Below are 23,475 nucleotides of genomic sequence, written 5' to 3'. Positions count from 1 at the left end.
TGTGGAGTCTCCACAAAGGGACAAAGATATGGTCAAATCTTGGATAGTATGTTACAGAGGGGTATTCCCAAAATGAAATATTGTGGCATGAGTAGGGTGACTGTGTGAAAAAAATCAGTTGGAGGGAAAATGTAGTACTGATGAGGTCAAAAGAGGATCAGTTGTGTTGAAAACATTGTCAAAATTTAAAGGCTGCAAAGAATGTCTAGATGATAGGGCAATCAACTATGTGGATAGTGAAAAAAAGTATATGAAGGAATGTGTAACCTTTTGGTCTTGCTCCAGCCAGTTAGTAGTGAGGTTGGTGATGTGAAGGACTAATTTGTAAGTGTTTCCATGACTTATTTAATATGGAACTAAGTCATTAGAAATGTCAAGGGAAAGCACAATAATCTCCCATGCAGGTGGGAATTTAATACATTTCACCATCCAGTCCTTCTCTTCATTTGTAGTGGTCAAATGGAAAGAGCAAAGACTGGGAAACAGAACTCCAGCCCACTGGTGCTTCTAAATAGTTCTTAACCATTGCCAAGTCATTTCTCATTTCAGGGTCTTTGTTTTCATACTCCTATATTGCATTTTACTAGTATAAGGATATATCAGTTTATACCAATATGATGTATGTGTAAATCTGTGAAAACGGAATGTCTTTAAATAAAATATTGTCAGTGTAAAAGATGATAATATGATAATAATAATAATAATCCCTCATGCCTTTTGGCAATGGACTATTATTCTCAGAATTGATGAGAAAATGATATTTAATAAAATGCATACAGAAAACGAAAACAAGGCCACTCTACACACATATATAAAATGCTGGAAGAAGAAAGGAAAATGGGTAGATTTTTTAAAGGGAATGAGTAGATGCCAACAGGATGGAAAGAGGAATTAGAAGATTTGGGTGTAGAAAAGATACTTAGCAGATGAAGACTCTGGAGACCTGGTTCTAATCCTGGCTCTGTCACTAGCTGAGTGATCTGAAAGAAGTTACTGAATCTCTCTCAGACTGGAATTTCTCATCCACTAACAGAAATATCTTTTATCAAATGAAATTGAAAGTGGGAGTTCAGTATATAAAAGTAGCTTAAAGTTTTGCTTTTGTTAAAATCTTTCTTGGCATTCTGTTTCCTCCCACTCTGCACTGTGGCCTTGGACACCTGTTTAAAATTCCCAAGTTGGAGGATCATAGTTTGAAAACCAGGAACTGGATGGAATGTAATGGTCTTTCTAACAGTATCATTCTCATTTTTGAGATTCAAAAACTAGAATAACTTCAGTTCTCTTGAGAAGGGAATTAAAATAGATGTTAAATATCGAGTCAAATGGAAAGGGTAGCTAGCTGAATGTTGACTGAGCTTATTCTTGACAAACCAAAAATAAATATCTAGAAACAATAATAAAAGAAAGATGAACTCATGGGGAAGCAATGTTCCCCAAATCAATGTGATTCTAAGAAACATTTATATAAATAGAGTAGAAAAAGGAACCATGAAAATACTCCAGGAAAATAACTTGGATCAGAAAACTGAACTCTCTACAATTCCTTGATATCCAATGTAGTCTGATCAAGTTTGCAACTCGGAGGAGCAAAATGCCTCAATACATTCCAGCAAAAGGTTGTCAGGGACGTAATCAAAACAAATTTTTGTTCATTCAGGCTCCTTTATTCCATTATTTCCCTTTTTGCCCAATAATTCAGTGAAATTTCTTAGGTAAGGAAATGTCAAATGCAGTGGTCCACTCCTAACAAGAGGCAGCTGGACAGTCCAGGTTCATTCAGTCTTTTGCAACCAAGAGTAAAGGAGGATTTGGGAAGTAGGTAGGGGGAGCCACCCGTCTTACTAATGAAGTCATCACTCTCTAGAGAAGATTTCTGCAAAATGCTAATATTATCAGTGCTTTATATAAAAAAGTTTCCACAACCCTTTCCTCAGTTTCAAAATAGGATTGCTGTTGTTTGGGGTTTTGAAGCTTTTGGTAAATCCTAAACATTTTCATCTTTTCTTTAAGGCTGAAAATTCCATTTCCAATTTGAAATCTTACAGTGGTGTGTACATGCACTGCCAGATGGTCTATGGAGTTGAGAGAGGAAATGCAGAAATGGAACTGTGGGTGGGAAAACACAGTTATACCATAGTCCTCTGACAGCACTTGTCTGAATATTGTTGATGTAGTAACAAGCCCTTGAGACTTTATATTAAAATAAATGTTATATCTCAAAAGGAATTTTAAATATTCTGAATTTGAAAGTCTGTTGATACAAATATTTCAATGTTATAACGGCCACTTTTGTTGGTTTTCAGATCAGATGCTCTCACTAAGATTTATAAATCAGACATTTGGCTGAAATTTCACTTGATATGTCTAATGATCTTGGAAATTCAGCTTATTTAATGGCTAATATCTGAAGGGTCAAGTGATAAGTAAGAGGAAATAGCATTCTAAAAGTTTTGATGCCTTTTTATCTAAGCCAGTGGTTCTCAACCTTCCTAATGCCGCGACCCTTTAATACAGTTCCTCATGTTGTGGTGACCCCCAGCCATAAAATTATTTTCGTTGCCACTTCATAACTGTAATTTTGCTACTGTTATGAATCATAATGTAAATATCTGATATGCAGGATGTATTTAGGCGACCCCTGTGAAAGGGTCGTTCAACCTCCAAAGGGGTCGCGACCCACAGGTTGAGAACCACTGATAAGCAGTTGAAGATCTCATTTCTAGTCTCTTCCCACTTTTTCTGTCCTCCTTTTTTTTTTTTTTGTCTCCCTTTGAGTTCCCTAAAAGTCCCTGTTAGCTTAAGTGGTGTGTGTGTGTGTGTGTGTGTGTGTGTGTTATGAAGAGGTGCATGTGAAGAAAATAATAGATACTGCCCTGGCCTATGTGGCTTAGTTGGTTGACTGTCCTCCTGATCAATGTTTCTCTTTCACATCAATGTCTCTCTTTCTCTCTGTCTCTGTTTCTTTCTCTCTCTCTCTCTCTCTCTCTCTCTCTCTCTCTTTCTCTCTTCCTCTTCTTCCTTTCCACTCCCTTCCTCTCTAAAATAAATAATAACAATAATAATAAATTAAAAAAAATAATAGGTTCTAGGCTTAGAGGTTTGGGGAGAATATATGAGGAAGCATTTAAATAATATTTTCCATCATTTTAAATTCTTTTTATGCCCAGAACTGAGCCAGACCCTGAGGTGAGTATTTAATTTGGATAAATATGTGATATTACACCTCAACTATAGAAAGAAAATGATGTGTGTAGCACATGTGGAGTGTGTGTGGTAAGTCTATGTATAGGTGCAGAGGAATTGTGGCCCCATGATCGTATATGCTCTCCTCTAACATCATTACTCCATTCCTAGTTGGTTGCTGGTAAGAGTTAGTACAAGCCCTCTGTGATCCAACTACTGTGTGTTTCTCTAGATCTCCAGCTCATAGCCTTCTTCTAGACCTACTAAACAGCTCGCAGTATCAGTTGAATAGAACAATGTATGACTTCTAACTTTTCCTTTTAAATTATTAAAAATAATTTACCTCCAGCATTCCTTTGAACATAAACCTTTTTAAAAATATATATATTTTATTGATTTTTTACAGAGAGGAAGGGAGAGAGATAGTAAGAAACATCGATGAGAGAGAAACATCAATCAGCCGCCTCCTGCACACTTCCCACTGGGGATGTGCCCGCAACCAAGGTACATGCCCTTGACCGAAATCGAACCCGGGACCTTTCAATCCGCAGGCCGACACTCTATCCAGCCACGGCCGTAAAGCTTTTCTTGAAATCACTTACCCTGTTAAGAAATTTTGAGAACATGTAATTCATCTCACCTTTGTGCCTTCACTCTTCTTCTTGCAAATGTCTTATCCCAGCATCTCATTCTCTAGTGTGCTAATGTGTTAGTTTGGATGATATTTCCTGTTCTTCTAAACTATGAGATGGTATCAAGAATATAGCAAGCCTGAACTTCTAGAAGGGGGCTGGCAGAGGATTAAGCTGCCTGGGGCTAAGTTAGTGTCAACAAAATGAATTTGTGGTGACATTCAAGGCTTAAAAACTATAACTTTACAGAACTATTTTGCTAAGACCTTTGGGCAGATTTTAATTTGATCCAGCAACAATATTTGCTTGGCTCCAAACTGATGGGCATCTGCTAATTTTTCTAACTGCTTTAATCATGTTGGGGGCTCTGCTTTAGAATCTCTCCAAATCTCCTCTTCTCACTAACGCCTAAAGTCTTCAAATTATATGCCAATTTTCAGAAAGGTCTTGAGGGATCACCTTATGGTCTCAGTTTAGCATTCCTATGTAATATTCCACCCTCTGTCTCACTTAATATATTGAAATACATAGGGGGAATTCTAGACTTTCCAGGAGTCAGTGACTTACAGAAACAATATTTGAAAATTCAATCTAAGGTCACATAAGCAAAAAGCAACTTGTGCATGTGTCTGCCTTATCCACTAGAGTGTGATATTCTTGAGAACAAGGACTTTATTTCAAAAAATTTTCCCAGTTCTTAGCATAATATTTGCCTCCTTCTTTTGTTCTTTTTGTCAAAAGTAAATATTTACTGTTTTAATCTTCAAACACTCCTAATCAAGTATTCTTGGTAACTGGAAACTAAATCAGAAATTAAGGGAAAAAAATACAGAAGCAAATGTTAGGGTCACTGAAGGAGGAACGCAAAATGCAAAGTGGTAAGGAATTATGAATTTATTAGGTCATCTGGATATCCAATGTGCTGAGCTCCAAAATGGCACCAGCACCCAGAGATGGGAGTCAGAGGTTTTTAATGGTTGCTAGGCGGGCTTTTTCTGGGCAGAGAATTCTCTGTGCAGGTCCAGATCCTGGGAAGGTCCAGAGGGGAGAGACAATGGTTTTAGCAAGTGGAATGTGGTCTAAGAGAAAAGGAATGTTCATTGTGAAGTGGCCTAAAGGTGAGTTCCCAGGGGAGGGGTATAGATTCAATTATTTGATCAAACCTAGCAGTCTTCAGTATGCATATTAGATAATTTTAAAACTTTCAACTCCTTTTTTATGGTCCAGTGTAAAAAGTGAGGATGAAGAGGAAAAATGAGATAGTCTTAAAAAGAGATTAAGGGGTGCAAATAATGTAAATTTTAGGAATGGATCCTAACTGAATATGAATCAGAACAGTAGGGAAGGTGGGAGGAAAAGTGGAAACAGAGAAAGAGGGCAAAGACAGAGATGTTACATGTTAAAAAAAAAAGAAAAGGCAAACCCTTATGTGAATGACCCCCGCCCAAAACTTCCCCACCAAACAAAGTAAGTCATAGTTTAGACTGCAAGGTTTGGACATATAGCATAGGTTAAATGACCTTCCACAATCTTTCATGAAAGACATAGCTGAACTCGATGGCTAGCCCTTCTTTGTCTTGTCCTCAAAGGTCTTATTCACATATTCCAAAATTGTAGCCTTCTCTGAATAATCTATGTATATTCTTACAGAAAGAGATATGATAGTTCATATATTCCCCAGTGGCAAATCTTAAGGCAAGTGAACAGATCATTAACTGAAGCATCACCCACTTAAGAAATTTCAGATCATCTCTGATGACTTTAACAAAATAGCTCTAAATGGATGAGAAATGTTATCTTTACACAGGAAGACAGCAGAAGGTTCCTATAGGTCCTAAGAAGTTATTACTGTCTTTTGTTTGTTTCAGAATAAGACTTAATGGGGGATATAGGTGCCAGTGCTGTTTTGTCTTTCAAGGAAGTAGTTCATTTCATCTAGGTTATTGAATTTGTGTCCATAGGCCGGTGTTGCTTCTGAAAAATAATACCTGGCCTACCCCCGCTATCTTACAAAGAACTTATTAAAGTAAGGTCCTTATGTACTTTGTAAACATTCCAGATGAATTAAAACAAAGGCAAGATGAAGCATAGAGTAAAGGTAAAATTCTTAGTTCCACTATATACTCTGAGGGGTATGGTTTCACTCAACTGATTTAAATGAAATCCAGTCATTTCTGCAAACCCCTATGAGCACTCATCACCATTAAGCACTGCACTAGGCACCATGGATTCAAAGGCAAATAGGCTATGGTTCCTATCCTTAAGAACTTCATGATGTAGTGATAATAGTTCATTACCAGCTCAGAGAAGTAGAAGTATTTGCAAAGAACTCTGATATGTTTGACAATTGTGCTACCCAAATGACTCAAGTGCTTACAAGGAGGATAAAGCAGTGAGTACTGCCTGAAATGGGCCAGGGAGAAGGAAGTGATGGTGTTTGAACTGGGTCTTGATTAAAGAGTAAGAATTTGCTGCATAAAGAAAAGTTGGAGACAGGAAGGATGGGAAGAAGGTATGGTCTGAACTGAGAATAAGAAGTGTTTTTTCATCCTGGCATTGCTAGGATTCATTGTGTGATCTTGAGCAAGACCTATAAAAAATCTCTGGATCTCAGTTATTCTATTGATACAATTAAGAAGCTAGACTGTATGATAGCTAGGTCTCCATCCAATGGGGGCCGAGGGGAATGAGAGACACAGTTAAGCCTGTTTGATCTAAAACTCATGATTTAGGGAATAAAATAATAGTTTATGAGATGCGATCTAAGCTAGCATATTTTTTATTTAATAAAGGAAAACATTTTAGACTCATTAATAGGAAAATAATTGCAAATTATGTATTTCTTTGCCATTTGCTAACAGAATTGTTAGGATATAAATTTGACATTTTTCTTTAAAAATTAATGACACCTTTCTTTTTCTAAATTTCAGATAAGAAAAGGCACTGCTAAAAGCACATTGACATATAGTACACTAAAATACTCTGTCTGTCTGGCTCTGCCTAGGGAAGTAGAGATGATAAAGAATAAGTGTCGTACACAGCCCCAAGTTCCAAGTGACAGCGAGATTTAATGACGAGAAATATGATGGAGATGTACCAAATCTTCCGTTCATATCTGAATATCTGTAGGATTTGCATTTGTCAAGTATGAACACTTGAGCTCACAAACTACTTATAATACCAAAGATAGCACCAGGCACATTATCCTTCCTTCTGCAAACATCTCTCATAGAGTTGGAGCTCAAGTTTTCAATCTGCAGTTCTCTGGTACCTCATTTGCCCCATCTGGAAGCACCACAAACAAAATTCAGAAGCAAACTTGAAATTTAAACTCATCCAATTACATAGTTAAGTTTTAATTGAATTAATGAGTTATTGTATAAATTACTAACTGGTTAATAATAAGTCTTAATAAGTCACCAACTGTCCAGTTGTTGGTATATTTGTGGTAGACTTATTTTTGCACATGTGTGTCTCTATGTGTTTGTATGGGGGTTGATAGTCTATATCTTTTCAAATTGCATTTAAATGTTTCTTGGTTTTTAGCACTGAATAATATTCCAATATCTGGATATATCACAGTTTATCAAGCCACCTGCTCAAGGACATTTTAGGTTGTTCTAATTTTTTACAATTATGAATAAAACTGCTACAAACATAAACAAAATAAATGTTTCTTGGTAAATGATAATTTAGTGCTGGTTATCAAAAGTAATTTTTTTTTCACTTGTAAAATGCTTGCATGATATCAGAATTTCAAACCATATTCGCAAATTGGAGTAACTACTGTGAAGTGGCATTTTAGGAAACAGATTCCATTTCAGTTGTGTACTAGAAAAAAACAAACACATCAAACATGTATTTAAATCATTCCCTTCATAAAGGTCCATCATCTGCTAATGATGAAGTTAGTGCCTGTGATGTTAGAATTTCTCTTGGGAACATGGAAGTCCCATTATACATGTAGCAATCATCTCTCTATTCATCTGTTGATGAATCTCTGGAATCATCTGTTGAATTAGTGGCAGGCCTAATGGGACTTCGGATAAGATGTAGGGGTGCATTTGGAGAGGAGACCACCCCCTTTTCCTCAGGGTGTTTATCATCTCATTGCATACATAAGGATGTCCTTTGTTTACCCTGAGTCCTAATTATTCTTTGATATTGATCAAAACCACTTAGTGATGAATATAGGCAGTGCTCTTCCTTCTATTTAAAGGTCTTGAATGTCTATTATTGTTTTTATGTTTATTATCTTAATACCTGACATTTATAACATCTTTCTTCCAAAGAGCTTTCAGGAGTGCAATAGGGTGTCAAATAAAGACAAATGAATATGAAAGCACTTTGCGTTCTACAGATGAAAGGAGATTCATACTGGGCCTGCTGCTTTCCAGGAACACACTCCTTGATTCTTCCTTGTTTTCTTGTTCCAACATGGCAAACCCTACCCAAAGTGCAGTTCTTAGGCTCTACACAATCTCTCAGGCACACCCACACACACATCTACTTTTCAACTCTCACCTTGACCCTGATAACTCCACAAATTTTATTTTACTACAGGTCCATATTTATAACTGTCTTGTGTACATTTCTTCTTTAATATTTAAACAAATCTAACATTCCCAACATAAAGCTCATTATTTATTTATCAATAGAAAAACTATTTTATAACTTTATTTAATATTCAAAATGCATTTTGAAATGTACAGATTTTTTTTAAATGGCCTGGCCCCAGTTAGGAATAGATTAGCATAAAGAAAGGTATAAGAAGCTCAAGGGCAGAGGATTATGATGAATAATCAAATATAGTGAGCATAGCCTGAATATTTTGGACTCTGAGAGTTTGAGGGTGAGATCTAGTGAGAACTAGGGAAAGCTAGTTAAGGGTTATATTAAGCAGAAATTTAAGGCAATCAAACTTTAGTAAGTAAAGTCCACTTCACCTCAGGTGTTGTGTTTATTATGTTCCAAAGTGTGTATCACATTTTTAGAGAGTGGACATTAGCAAATAATTAATGCTAATTTATTAATGAGTAATTAAAATATAAGCATCAATACTGAAAAGATCAGATGGTTTCTTTTTGAAATTTTAACTTTCTTAATTATGCACATCTGGGAAATTCATACAGATTGTGCTAATGCAGCCAAATTCATCAACAAACAATCTCTCCAGTAGCAGTAGCTAACCAAATGGCAAGCCGGATGCTTAGGAAGGATTAGTTACTCCCTCTCCCATTTCCCCAAACACTCTGCTCTGCTTTTTAAATTCTCTAATCTCTATCAGTAATTATCCACTCCTCAGAAACCCAAGGGGGATCACAAGACTCATCTTGCATATCTTTCTTTTATTCATTTCATATATTCAATCATCAATTGCATTTGACTCTTCCTTTGTATCTCTTATATATTTCTTTATCCTCACTGTGAGTTCATTATCTTTGAAGCCTGAGTTACTGAGACAATATCCTCACTCCATTTTATAAAGTGCCACACCGAATGTCACTTTCAAGAACTTGCACAAGAAAATAAAACACTCTTGTTTACTAGTGCATTAAGTTTAGATATCCCTTTTTGGTATTTTAAAATGCTTTATAATCCATGTCCATACTCTTCATCTATATAAGTTTTCTACTACTACCCAGCATGTACCCTTTTGGTTTGGGGGCACTTTCTTTCCTGCCCAAGATGTTGCATACTAAGTCAGCATTCATCTCTCTTGTTGACCATTATGAACTTTACACTCATTCCCAACTGTTAATATCCCAGATATCTTTAAGGTCTCCATCCCCTAGGCCTCTCCTCTCAGATGAATTCTCTTTTAAGTCACAGCTCAGCTACCATGTGGGTACTTGCACAGTTCATACTCATTGTCATTGCCCAACCATTTGCATCTCTTTCAAGGCTGTGCATTCTTTGTGAGCAGGGGTCTTTCCCTGGGCTCCTCTGTGACCTCAGTGCCTAGTGTCCTGACTGACACATAGAAGATTGAAGTGATCTCCACATGCTTGCATTTCTCTGCATTTAAAGCTCTTTTCTCAAAATTTCAGACTTAATTGCATACTGGTTTTGAGTCATTCACTAATTTATTGATTTTATTTTCCTAACAAGATTAAAATTCCTTATAACAGAGGAATCTTGTTATAGAGACCATACTGAATGGTTCCCACAGATCTTTCAGAGTAAGTACCCTCTTCCAAAGTAAGTGATCAATAAATTTTTGTTATTTAATTAAATTAACAAATATTATTGCTAATAATTTCACAAACCAAAAATAATATAAATCAAATTGGTAGGAGTGGAAAAACATTACAAATCATCCCTTATTGCTGTTCCTTAATAGCAAGGTGGACACTTTTGTCTCAAGAAAAATCATCTTGCTCAGTCACCGTATGAATTGAAATGGGCACCAGCATTAAATGGTCTCACATCAGCTGATGAATAAAAATGTCCTATTTTAGGAAATAATTGATCACATTGCAAGTTGTCCTTTGCTTCCTTATTTTTTTTCTCTTATTGCCTACTAGAGGTCTGGTGTATAAAATTTGTGCACTTGCGGGGAGGGGAATCTCTCAGCCTGGCCTGTGCCCTCTTGCAGTCCGGGAGCCCTTGGGGGATGTCTGACTGATGGCTCAGGGCTTCTGGCTGAGCGGCACTCCCCCTGTGGGAGCACACTGAACACCAGGGGGCAGCTCCTGCATTGAGCATCTACCCCCTGGTGGTCAGTGTGCATCATAACGACTGGTTGTTCTGCTGTTCAGTGGATTTGCATATTAGCCTTTTATTAGATAGGACTAGAGGCCCAATGCATAAAATTCATGCAAGGGGCTCAGCCCTCGCAGCTGCGGCTGCCTGCCTCGGCAGCTGCCTCAGCCCTTAATGCCCCGGCTTTGTCCAGAAGGTCATCCGGAAGGTTGTCTTGAAGGATGTCCGGAAGGTCGTTCAGATGTCTGGTCTAATTAGTATATTACGCTTTTATTATTATAGATGTTGGCTCACACTTCCCTTGTTCACTTAGTGCTGTCACAATCCAAATCTTTGCACCTGGTTCTCATGTTCTCTATCCTTCTACCTCCACAAACTGACCTTATATCCAAGCTAGATATTTCCTAGATCAAAGCTCTACCTATAACCTATTTTTCCTGAAACAGTGAATTGTCCTCATATCTGGTCATTTTCATTGCTTTCAAACATCACAAAAAAGCTTCTAAAGTACTGATTCTATCCTAAAATCAATACTCTGTCATGCTTTTTGCAAGAGAAAAAGAGAACACCATTGAAGAAAAAGACTCCAATTTTGATTTTGCTATTGAAAATAATAACTGTGTGAAAGTTTTAACTGATAAATTATTGTTGGGAATATTTGCTAAGTGTATTGGACATTGTCTATATTTTGAGTTGTTAATTGTCTATATTTGTTTATGTGTGCATATATGTATTGCATAATATTTCACTATATTCTTATTTTTTACTGACCAATATGTATTTCCTGTACAAAAAGTTTTTCAGTAGGCACAATGCATTGAGTTGATGGTCTAAGTTGAGTTTTCTTGTGTATGTGTGTCGGGGGGGCGGGGGGAGGTATGATTTAATGGGTTAAAATCATGTAGATTATTGTTTTTTTTTTTAATTTTAATTTTAGAAGTCTTAAAGTACTTTCAAAAATTTTGGCCCAAAGGCCTTTATCTCATGTCAGTAAGAAATAAAAGTTGCAAAAGGACTCTTTCATTTAAAAATACCATTTTTACATATTTTCCCTATTAGAAAATTACTGGATTTAGGAAACTCTTCTTGTATAATGTTCATTATCTCTTCAGAGGTTGGTATTTACAAGTCACTCCCACATAAGTATAAATTATTTCAATCAGCTTTGTTTTTTTCTGCTAAAAGAGAATGGGACTATCCATCATGAATGGAGATAACTGGAGAGTAGTATGTCAGGTGACTAGCCAGAGAGTTGTAGTAGACTGTCTAAGGAGGCCATTAAGGAAGAAGAAAAGAGAGTGCCAGGCAGTCAGGAGGTGAGGAATTCCACTCCAGTTTTGCTGACACAATGTATAATACTCTGGCATCCCTGAAAATCATATCAAACCTTGCCTATGATTCTAGAGCTTCAGGTGATATAAGACCACAGCTATATTCAAACAGGAAATTGGGTGGTCTTTGCCTTATTATCTGTTTGTCCAACTGATGTATATTTATTTATTTATTTATTTATTTATTTATTTATTTCTTGCTTAAAAATTTAAACATAGCTATGGATTGTTTTGAAGCAATGTAGATTATCCTTAGAGAAATAGGCATTTATTATTGGATATTTCTATTTGTACTATTACTCTGGCTTAAAAAGATCCATGATACCTCATTGTGCAACCACCAGAGGGAGACAAGATCAGATTATATTTCTTCTTAGAACATAGTAGAATCAGTTAATTGCTATGTGCACATATATTTTTAAAAACAAAATGAGGTTTGTATTATTGACTAATATGTCACTTGATCAATGCTATATTTATATATTGAAGTTTCAAAGAGATATGAGAGAAAGCAAAAGAAAACAGAAGGAAAAGTATGGGAGAAAAATCTTGATTCTGGTGCTTAGTTTATTACAGAATTCAGAGAGAACATCCTCTGAAGATTGTCATATTCCTGTGACAGCTTCCTGAGCATGTCCATCTGGAGGTACAGGCTATTCGGGTACCAATTTAGGAACCAACCCAGAATTCTAAAAGTAGAATTTTCAAATTTTCTTTGAAACTAGCTTTTTAACTCCGCTTTTCCATTCGATCAGCCTGGTCTTTGAGGAAAAAAAATACATAGAGGACTGTTGTGCCCTTCCTGCTTCTTCAACTTTTATACCCAGTTAATTGACAAGTCCCATCAGTCCCCCTGTGAAATTCCTCTAAGTCTTTGCCTCTTTTCTCTTTCCACTGTCATTGCCCTGTTGCCTGCTTTTGTCATCTCTTGCCTGTTCTATTTCAGAAGCATTGTAACTGGTCTTCCCTGACTTTGACTTGCCCCAGTTCAACTCCACTCCACTGCCAGTTAGTTATCTTTTTAAAACACAGGCCTGATTATGTCACTGGCTTACTAAAAACTTGTAAAAGCTCCCTTTTGCATTCAAAATAAAGCCAAACTCATTAATATGCTTGTCAAAACCCTCACTGCCCCCAACTTACAAAAAAACAGTCATTTTCCATTCTAACTTTTCCCCATCTCTACCCCCACATCCTTTTCCACAACTTACCCCCACTGCTAATATAAAGTCCCCAGGAAGGAATTCATATCTCATCATTATTAGAAAGCAGTGGTGTACATAATCAATGATCTTTATCCCTTTCTCATTAGGTCACCAACTTTGTTAATCTTCTAATTAGGTTTGTTTTTCTTCAGTTTTCTTCTAACCTCCGATTTTTCATTGCCAAAACTAATCTCCCTAAGATGTCAGTATCTCACTTCACTATCTGAGGTACCCTCTGTGAGACGATCAGTGTGATTCTTCATGCAGGAATTTAGGATTCTCAATTATGCAGTCTCTCCTCCAACCTTCTCTCTCTCCAACCCACTGCTAGTCAGGTAAGTCTTCCTCCAGTTCCATTGTTTCAAGCTGGGTCTCATGGTTATGCTTTTCATCCTTTGCATAAGATGTTGCCTTTCTCCATTGTCCTTTTACATATCTTCTATTGGCTTCAGGAAATCTCTTTTTTAATTACCTTTTCTAAACTACCTTTATGTTTTGGTTCTGCTTCTTTCTAATTTAGTCCTCAATCACTCACTGACCCATCGTATTACCTGTCTCATGTGCGTTCATCTTATGCTTCCATCTTGTTTGTCAGCTCCTGTGTTCCTAAGAACAAGTACTCTGGATTTTATTATTTTGTACTACTGCTCAGCAGCAGAGAGGTTGGGCATATGTGTTGATTAATTTTGGTTCTGGTCTGTAATGAAGAGCAGGTTTGAAATTCCTGCCTCATAATTGTACAAAGATGATGTTTGGTCCCTCTTGAAGAAGGGCTTTGAATGATATACTCCTCATGAGATTTCATGAGGTCAGGGTATCAATTTTGTACCTTATTGTTTCCCCAGAGCTTAGTACATGCCTGTCATATAATAGGTCTCAAAACTATTGATTATTTGAATGAATTGTTTTATATATGGCAACATGAGACACATTTTTAATCCTCTTTCTTTTATGTAGAGTAGACAATGCTCCTACATTCATGACTAAAAGAAAAGAGGGCTGAAAATAGGAAAGGGAGATACTTTTAAGCAGGCAAACTTCTGAGACCCTTTGAGTAATACCAGGTGTACCGGTTAATAATGTGGATTTTTTTAATAGATGGAGTTACATATACTAATATACTGATATATATGCCATTTGATATGTATGCTATTTTGTTGTATTGACAGCAAGCTTCAAAACTTCATATATCAAATTTCCTGAAGGTGTTAACATCATAGATATTTTTATGCTTAAAAATGTCAAATTTCATGCCAAAAAAAAGAGCATTTGTGGGAAGTTTTAATTCATTACTTTATTTTGAAGAAAAGTGCTGCTGAAAGTTATTGAATACTTCAGGAAGCTTACGGTGAACATGCTCCATCTCAAGATACTTGTGAACTCTGGTTTAAACACTTTAAAAGTGATGATTTCGATGTGAAAGACAACGTCCAGGTCAACCAAAAAAGTTTGAAGACCAAATTTACAAGCATTATTAGATGAAGATGCATGTCAAACTCAAAAACAACTTGCAGAAAGATTAAACGTTGCTCAGCAAACAATTTCTGATCGTTTACAAGCAATGGGAAAGATTTTAAAGGAAGGAAAAGGGGTGCCACATCAACTGAACAAAAGACAAATGGAAAACTGAAAAGTCATCAGTAAAATGTTGCTTCAACGGTACAAAAGAAAGACTTTTTTTTGCATTGAATTGTGACTAGCTATTAAAAGTGGATTTATTTTGAGAATCCCAAATGCACAAAATCATGTGTTGATCCACCATCAACATCGACTGCAAGTCCAAATTGCTTCAGAAAGAAGACAATACTCTGCGTTTGGTGGGATCAGGAAGGTGTGGTGTATTATGAGCTTCTAAAACCAGGTGAAACCTTTAATACTGATTGCTACAGCTACTGACAACAAATAATCAATTTGAACCACGCTTTGATCGTAAGACATGGCAAAGTAATTTTGCGTCATGATAACACACCATCACACACTTCAAAACCAGTTGAAGACACGTTAAAAGATCTTGCTTGGGAAGTATTAACCTACCCACCATCACCAGACCTCCTTGCTCCTTCAGATTACCACTTGTTCTGATTGATGGCACATGCATTTTCTGAGCAGCACTTCAAAATGTACGAAGAAGTAGAAAATTGAGTCTCTGAATGGTTTGCCTCAAAACAAGAAAAGTTCTATTGGGACGGTATCCACAAATTACCTGAAAGATGGGGAAAATGTGTAGCTAGTAATGGACATTACTTTGAATAAAGCATTTTGATGTTTCTCTTGAAATTATTGTGTTTTCTTTGATTACAAAATCCGCATTATTATCTGGTACACCTGGTATGATGAGCTAACAATAGATTTGTCCTGAAACTCAATATTGTCAGTAAACTCTTGAGAAAACATATTAGTGTTATTTACATGATTTATAGCCTCAAGATATGTAAGTAGGCATTCTATTTAGATTTACCAGGGCAGCTACTGCCTGCTAAATAAATATGTAAGAAAATATTTGGTAAATTCTAGCAATTAGTGTCTGCTCGTCTTGTGAGACACTTCTTAATATGTAACAAAGCACTTTCTTATAATTACATTTAATTAACATGTAATAAACATATTAAAGGATAAGTGAAGTTATTTGAAGGACACATTTTTTTTCTGACTATATGGTATAAATGGTGTTCTACTTGGCATTCTGTCAGCTTTTATTTGATGAGGGTTGACTTTCTACAAGGGAACACCAGTATTGAACTAATACAGTAAGAGAGAATGCTGGTATGTGGAAAACACTGATCACTTGTGAGAGAGCATGGGTCTTTCCATCATAAACAAGTCTAGTTAACTCAATCATCTCTCCATTTCCATTGTTGCCTTCCCCTCTCCCAATCCAAGCCTGTTACTATTGGATGACTAACATTTTCTTCTATTTGTCTTCTTGTTTCTACTATCATTCTACAATCTATTCCTCATGTGCTATTCAGAGCAATCTTTCTAAAATGTAAATCAGATTATGCCAATTCCTTGATTAAAATATTTTATGTACCATTCAAGTCACTAGAATAAAATCTAAATTCCTTACTTCGGAATCTCTTCATTATGACCCCTCCACAATTTCTAATTTCTCTGCTTGTTCCAACTACCTCCCACAACATACACACAAACTCCATTTTAGGGGTATTATTCTTGTTGAGATCCCTAGTGTGTGACTTACTTATTCCTGCTTCAAGGCTTTTGCACATGCTATTTCTTTGATCTGGAAAGGTCTTTTTACAGATATTTGCATGGCTGCCTTCTTAGATTTCAGGACGTATGTTTTCCTCACCACACTTCCAGGCCATTTTCTCTGTATCATATACATTTTTGTCTATAACCTTTACTTTACAAAGTAATCTTAATATTTATGTACTTGTTTCATGTCTATTTCTGCCTCAAGAATGTAAGTTCTAGCCTGGCCAGTGTGATTCAGTGGTTGAGCGTCAACCTATGAACCAGGAACTCACAAGTGGATTCCTGGTCAGGGCACATCCCCTAGTGATGGACTCGATCCCCAGTGGGGGTCCTATAGGAGGCAGCCGATCAATGATTATCTCTCATCCTTGATATTTCTATCTCTGCCTCTCCCTTCCTCTCTAAGATGAAAAAAAAAGCCACAAAAACCTGTGTGGTTTTTTTTTTAAGAATGTACAGTGTCTTGATTCACTAAGATATTTCTATCTCTGCCTCTCCCTTCCTCTCTAAGATTAAAAAAAAAGCCACAAAAACCTATTTTTTAAAGAATGTACAGTGTCTTGATTCACTACCATATCAATTAAAGTATATTGAGTGATCAACCTACATGGACATGTCAGTGTATGGAATTGTTCACTCGCCTCCACTCTTCCTCATTTCTCTTTGGCTATTTTTTTTCATGGTAGGAATTCAAGTCACTACAGCAACCATAAATAGAGGATATAGATATAATGACCTGATCACTTGCTTGTATTAACATCTTGCTATAATGAAGATGCTATACCTCCATCTTTCCAGATGTTGCAATATTCTACCCATATGTGAGGATTATAAAGCACAACAGCAATGTAGATGCAGCATTAGTTAGCAATGGCCATCTCCTTATACATGGTGGCAAAATGGGCAGTCTATAAGAGAGGAAGGTACAAGGGCTAATGAGAATGACGTGTAAGAAATAATAAGGTGTATATATGAGAATAAGTCTTCAGCAGCTCAAGAATTAAAGAGCTTTTGAAAACTTGGACAGATCTAAGCACTGATACCTACCAAAACAGAATGAGTGAACAAAGAAGCAGTAGACCGATATGATAACAATGAATCACAAAAGCATGAACTAAAAACAAACCATAAAAGAGCAATTTTAATTGTGCAGAACATGAATTGAGTGTTTTGCATTGCTGAGGGTTCTACAGTAAGGATTTGAACAATATTTAATTGACTTGTCACTGATAGATTTTGTTAGGTAGTGGGACACATGTGAATGAAGCTACTGTATTCAAAGGAGCCAAATTCCAAAGGAAATTCACGCAAAATAGTGCCATGCTTATGCGCATAAACGGAGATACTTGAACATTGTTAAATTAGGATGAAATCATTGAGAATGTCATAGCAGGAATCCTAAGGAGAAGTATTAACAATTCTGTATTTCTGGTTCATATGGAAATGCTAATACCACTTATGAAAGTAAAGTACAGGCATGGCATTATTATGATTAAGACCTTACAACTGTAGAGATGTAGAGGGGTATAGTAATAATATTATAGACAAGTTTAGCATAAAATGTAAGCTGTGTAGCTAAATTAGCTGTATATTCCAGACTGCATCTGGATTTCTTGTGAGCCTATTACCTTACAAAGCTAACAGGAGAATAAACCTTCCATGCTTCTTAGGGTGCTGAGACATTAGCCAGTCTTTGTTTTTTCCTGCAGCATTTGTCCCTGGAGAGTGCCCAAATCTTCTAAAGCCTCTTTTAGAATGGCAGTATGTTATTTTAAAGTAGTAGTTAAGATCATCTTACTTGGGCGATGATGTCTGTTTCCATGGCTAACAGCCATACTTGCCTCACAAATAACCTGAAAGTATGTTCATTTTTGCCAGCCCTCTTGGAAGAATGTCTATAGTGGTTTAAAGAAAAATAGCTTATATAAATTTCAATAACTCACCTACTTGTTTCTTTCTCGATGTTTCTTAGGAAAGCAAACAGAGGAGTCAATATTGGAGTGGTTTTGGGGGATGACCATTAGGATGAGATAAGTTAGTCCATATATAGTGACTATTTAATTAACTAGAATTTATTAGATTCTATTAGAGGAGAGAAAACTAGGAAGGTTCCTTAAGGGACTGCAAAGGGGAAGGGTTCTGGGAGGCATAAAGTTGAAGTGGAAGTCGCTATTACACCCACAAATAGATTTATTATTTTGGAAATGATGAGATAGCCATGTGAGTCGCTTGGGCAGTCAATCATTTCTCTATTCTTATATATATTATAGAGTGTCCCCTCTGTGCCAAAGGTTGGGTTTAAAATTATATGTAAAGTGCCACCTGGACGTAAATGATAAATATTAAATAATTAACTTACATAATAAACTTCATGATTTTGAAATTGTTCAGAAATCCAGTCTGAATTATGGAACAGTCTAAATTAGAACATTTTAAAAATGTAGTCTTTTTTTGTGTGTCTTCCAGAGCACACAGTAAGTCAATTTAGTTTAATAAAAGTTGGCAGGAATTGGACTTTATTTATTGAAAGTATTAAAAAACTTTAATTACATTATTTGATTTTTTTAGACAATATGTACTTATGATTTTATCCTCTTAGGAATGTTAGGCATGTCTATTACAATTCTGATTATAATCCTGATTAACTTAATATATCCTTTTCTAAGGATGATTGTACAGACAAGCTCCAGATCTGATTGCTTTGCTATACATTCCACATTCCCATTACTTTAGTATGAATTATTTTGTACCCTAGTATGTTAAACTTTATGCTTCATCCTAGGACCAGACAAGTCCTCCTGGAGACTTGAGATTACTGGTATAAGCATTAGTCAACCACCATGCACAAATATCTCCTACAAATATTATGCTACCACCCCACCACACTTCCTCCTTGCCTGAAAAAACATCTTTCTCTCTCATTCAAAGCATAGTCCTCTGATATAAGAGGATACTCTTATTCTTGATATATCTGATCCATCCCTTCAGAGTCTCTATCATTGGGGGTAGAAGGTCATACCATTCATCTAGCATCATTAATGGAAATATATGTTCTAGTAGCCCCAGTCCTTTGTGTCTTTCTTTTCTTCCTCCTGACATTGGCGAAACACCAACCTCCCAAAGAAGGTATTACATCTAAGCCTTTGTCTAAGCCAACCCTTCATCTCTAAACCTCAGAAGAAACCTATGGGTATTTTCCAAGCCTGTTGGCAGTGGTGGGTGGAGGTGGGTGCTCTTTTCCCTGCAATCTTGGCAGAGACTTATATAATTTGCATCTCCACTTGGAAGCTAATTTTCCCACTGATATTGGGAACTACAGAATTTTTTTTTTAATTCAGCTAACCACATAACCATTTTTTTCTGTGGAAAAATCCATTCCAAGTTTTGACCATCTGAGTTAAAATTAGTGGTGAAACACCATTGGCATATTATCAGCCCCAATATAGAACAGCTCAATTTATATAAATGTAATGTGTAGTACAGAGAAAAATGAACTCCATCAATCTTGAATTTTTGACAATTCTGTTCCTGATCCTTCAAATTCTTTAAAAAAAAAAACAGTAGGTTTTCCTTTTCCCCCCTCTCATAATCTAAAATAGTGTATCTGCCTTTTAAATTGATAAAATGTAGTAGATAAATACTTTGCATATTCTGTGGAGACAAGGCAGGTGTCAGCGTAGTAAGTGCCTCCATATGTCTTGTATTCTGGAGGGCTTGAGAAGAATTCCTAAACATTTCAGATATCCTTGGCTAATCATTTGTGTGAGTGGTGTGTGTGTGTGTGTGTGTGTGTGTGTGTGTGTGTGTGCTTGTATGTAATTCAATATTTAGGGAAAGATGTATAAGAAACTAGATATATTTGTTGCTTCCAAACTGGAGAAATGGGTTGCCTAAAACAGTCATAGAAAAGATAATTACAGTTCACTCTATAGCATTCTGTACCACTTCATATTTTTGCAGCATGTTGATGTCTTAACTATTCAAATAAAATTTTAAAACAAAACTAGAGGTCATTGGCTGGTCCATTTTGTACCCTCAGTGTCAATTCTGAGGGGGGTGTCTAATAAACACTTTGAGGCTCCCACAAGAGTGACTAATAGCTTTAGCCCCTGTGGCCTTATCACTTGGCTTGACTCTTGGAGTAGAAGGAATAACAAATGATAGGAAACTGCCATTTACTGGAGTGCCATATGCAGCCTTAATGTCACCCTGTAAATGACAAGCCTTCTGATACAAATTGCCTTCCTCGCTTATGAACATTTCAAGAAGTGCCAGTAGATACTTGGGTAGCCACAGCAGCATGAAGTTGAAACAATCATCCTTAATACTGTCCTTCCTGTGTGGGACTGCATGAGGGTTTCCTGGAGAGTGAGGTTGATTTAGGGATCAGGGATCAGCTGCTGAGGCTGGCCCGTGGAAAAGACAAACCAAGCATTCACACCCCAGACCACTCAATACCAGCATTGTCTCCAATCCATCTTTCATAAGGGGGCTCCAAGAGGGGGAGGGGATAAGGGGAGAAGAGAAAATAAACCTTTTTAATCCTGTAAGTGAAAAGGCAGGAGAGAGGCAAGGAGGAACAAGCTATGAGCATGAAAAGTCAGTTGCCAGGAATGTTTAACTTTGAAATCAACTTTGGCTTTTAATTTTAGCCTCCGTTGTCAAGTTTATTCTCTGTTTTACATGCCTCATCCCATCTTTCAGCACAGGTCCCCCTCGACCCCCCATGTTTTCCTGCCCTTTTCTGTTTCACTCCCATCCTCTGTCAAGCTTTGCCTTCTCTTCTCATCTCCTTTTCCTCCTTTTCTCCCTCTCCCTCTCCTTTCCTGGACTCTTGCTCCCATTCTTTTATGGCCTGAGTCTCTCTCCTTGTCCCTTTCTCTTGCACAGTATCTCCAAGCACCATTCCCTCTTCTTAAGGAAATCAGCCAGACCTCGAATGGAGCTGTTGTCCTGACAACCTAAAGGTGCATCAGGCTTTCATTGAGGCTGGCGCTGCTGAAGGGGGCAGTTGTGCGAAGCGAGGGGCCACGCCGAGGGGCGGGCGGTGGGAGTGACGTGGAGGGGCTGTTGAAATCGGTGGGGGCAGGGGGTGGTGCTGAGCCGAGAGAGGGAGGGACTGGAGAGAGAAACAGGAAAGGGAGGAGGGGGGAGAGAGGCTCTGGGCTGCTGCCGCTGCTGTGTGGGTTTCTTTACACTCCCTGCTGCCACCCGCCAGCCCGGGAAAGTGGGTTACAGAGGGAAGGAGCTCAACTCAGACAGACACTGGCAAAGGAGCATCCAGCCCCGAATAGACTGGAGAACACCCTCCGTTGGCAGCCTTCTCTTCATCTTTTTCTAGAGGGTTTTATATTTGTACTCTCTCTCTTTTGAAATTGTGTTCCTTTGACTTTCACCCCCTTTGCTTGGGTTTTATGAGTGCTTTGTTAAGTCTTAGAGGGAAAAGAGACTGAGCGAGGGAGAGGGACAGAGAGAGGCAAAGTGGAAAGGACCACAAACTGGCTGAGCCGTTCTGCCTTTGCTGTTGACGAAAGCCCTCCGTTGGTGAAGCCCCCGCGGCTCAGCAGCGCGCACACCCTCCAGAGTCCAGGACCCTCACCTCGCGTGGCCACCATGGTCGGCAGAGTTCAGCCTGATCGGAAACAGTTGCCGCTGGTCCTACTGAGATTGCTCTGCCTTCTTCCCACAGGACTGCCTGTTCGCAGCGTGGATTTTAATCGAGGCACGGACAACATCACAGTGAGGCAGGGGGACACGGCCATCCTCAGGTAGGGCGCTCGGGCAACTTTTCTACTGTGTGTGTGTGTGTGGTGTGTGTGTATGTGTATGTTGTGTGCGTGCCCGTGTCTGTGTGATCTCCTTGAACTCCAGCTCCTCATGCTGCAGGCGTGTGTGTGTGTGTGTGTGTGTGTGTGTGTGTGTGTGTGTGTGTGTCTTTCACTGACTGGCCGAGGTATCTGCCAACAAATTTCAAGGGAATTCCTCGGTCCCTACCAAGGACCAGCAGGGTTGGTTAAATGTTGTGTGGTTCTGAGGACCTTGTTTCTCTCACCAAGGAAAGGCTGGCTTCCCCTCTGGTGTTAATGACTTCTGGACAGTATTCTTGCTTTTGCAATTGCAGATGCTTTGCGCTTCAGAGTTTTGTTGGGGTTCCTTAATTGGAAAGAAGAGTTGTTAAATTATGGCTCTGAGAGAGTGGTACATAGTGCTGCATTCTCCATGGTGTGTGTGTGTGTGTGTGTGTGTGTGTGAATAAGCACATCAGGACTCCCCTCTGCCCAGCAGGAGTCCAATAGGAGACTTGATGTAAGCATCTTCTAATTGACATTGAGGCAATAAATCAATCTTAGAACTTTGGTTAATTACTGAGCCTTTTCTGGAATGTGGATAGAAATCAACAAAAGAATAAAGAGAAGAACAAGAAGAAAATAATAGAACATGCCAAATTGCAGATATTTAAGAATAGGAGTGTTGAACACAGAGGTTAGGGGAGAATTAACCTGGCATGAAATTGATATTTCAAGTTGGTTACTGACCTCCAAGTCTTATCTCTGTGCAGCTCTACCAAACTCTGAAATATAACTTGGGATTGAAATTTGGAAAAGAAGAGTCCCAAGTCCTTAACAGTTTGACCCCTGTAAGGCACAATGAGCTAGAGAAACTCGAATAGAACCTAACCATAATTCTAGTTCTAAAAAGCTTCAAGCTTCTTTTCCTGTATTTCTCTTCTTTCTAACCCCCTATACCTCCTGTACATACCCCTTGTCCTTTTTCCTAGCTTTCCTTGAATTTCCATCAGATTCTAAAAAAAATTTTAGAAAAAGAAGAAAAAGAATGAAAAAAACTGTTCTCCTTAGAGAGCCTTTAAAATCTCATTTCCTCCAAATAAAATGACCCAGTGTCAGTTTGTCTATCTAGCTAATGTTGCTTGTTGTGGCAATAAAAACCCCAGTATACAATAGCAAATAAACCTCTAATCTGTGTGCAAGGAGCTGATAGTGCATAAACCCTGGGGCATCAGGGAGCAGTTCTGTAGCAGAGCTGCCTACAGCAGCAAAGTTTTCTTTCCTTTTCTCAGAAATAAATTTGGTTGGCTGTCACAGTGTCCTGCTTTGGGATCTCTATCCTTGTTAGAGAGGAGTGTGTGTGTGTGTGTGTGTGTGTGTGTGTGTGTTGCTGCAGATGTAAAAACTCAGGAAA

General features: G+C 37.7%; 1 protein-coding gene across 2 annotated transcripts in view; it reads left to right on the top strand.

Moving 5' to 3' along the window:
* The first annotated feature begins 21,404 nt into the window (after positions 1-21,404).
* The window catches only part of LSAMP (limbic system-associated membrane protein), a 663,422-nt gene continuing 661,351 nt past the window's right edge, over positions 21,405-23,475 (top strand). For both annotated transcript variants that reach the window (XM_005875321.2, XM_005875320.2), the window contains exon 1: positions 21,405-22,043. In XM_005875321.2, the coding sequence (XP_005875383.1) occupies positions 21,889-22,043 (155 nt within the window). In that variant the 5' untranslated portion in view covers positions 21,405-21,888. The remainder of the gene's footprint in view (positions 22,044-23,475) is intronic.

This window comes from Myotis brandtii, unplaced genomic scaffold, assembly GCF_000412655.1.
Source record: "Myotis brandtii unplaced genomic scaffold, ASM41265v1 scaffold46, whole genome shotgun sequence".
In the NCBI taxonomy this organism is placed as follows: domain Eukaryota; kingdom Metazoa; phylum Chordata; class Mammalia; order Chiroptera; family Vespertilionidae; genus Myotis; species Myotis brandtii.
The sequence above is the reverse complement of the archived record's forward strand: the minus strand, read 5'-3'. Positions and strand labels throughout refer to the sequence as shown.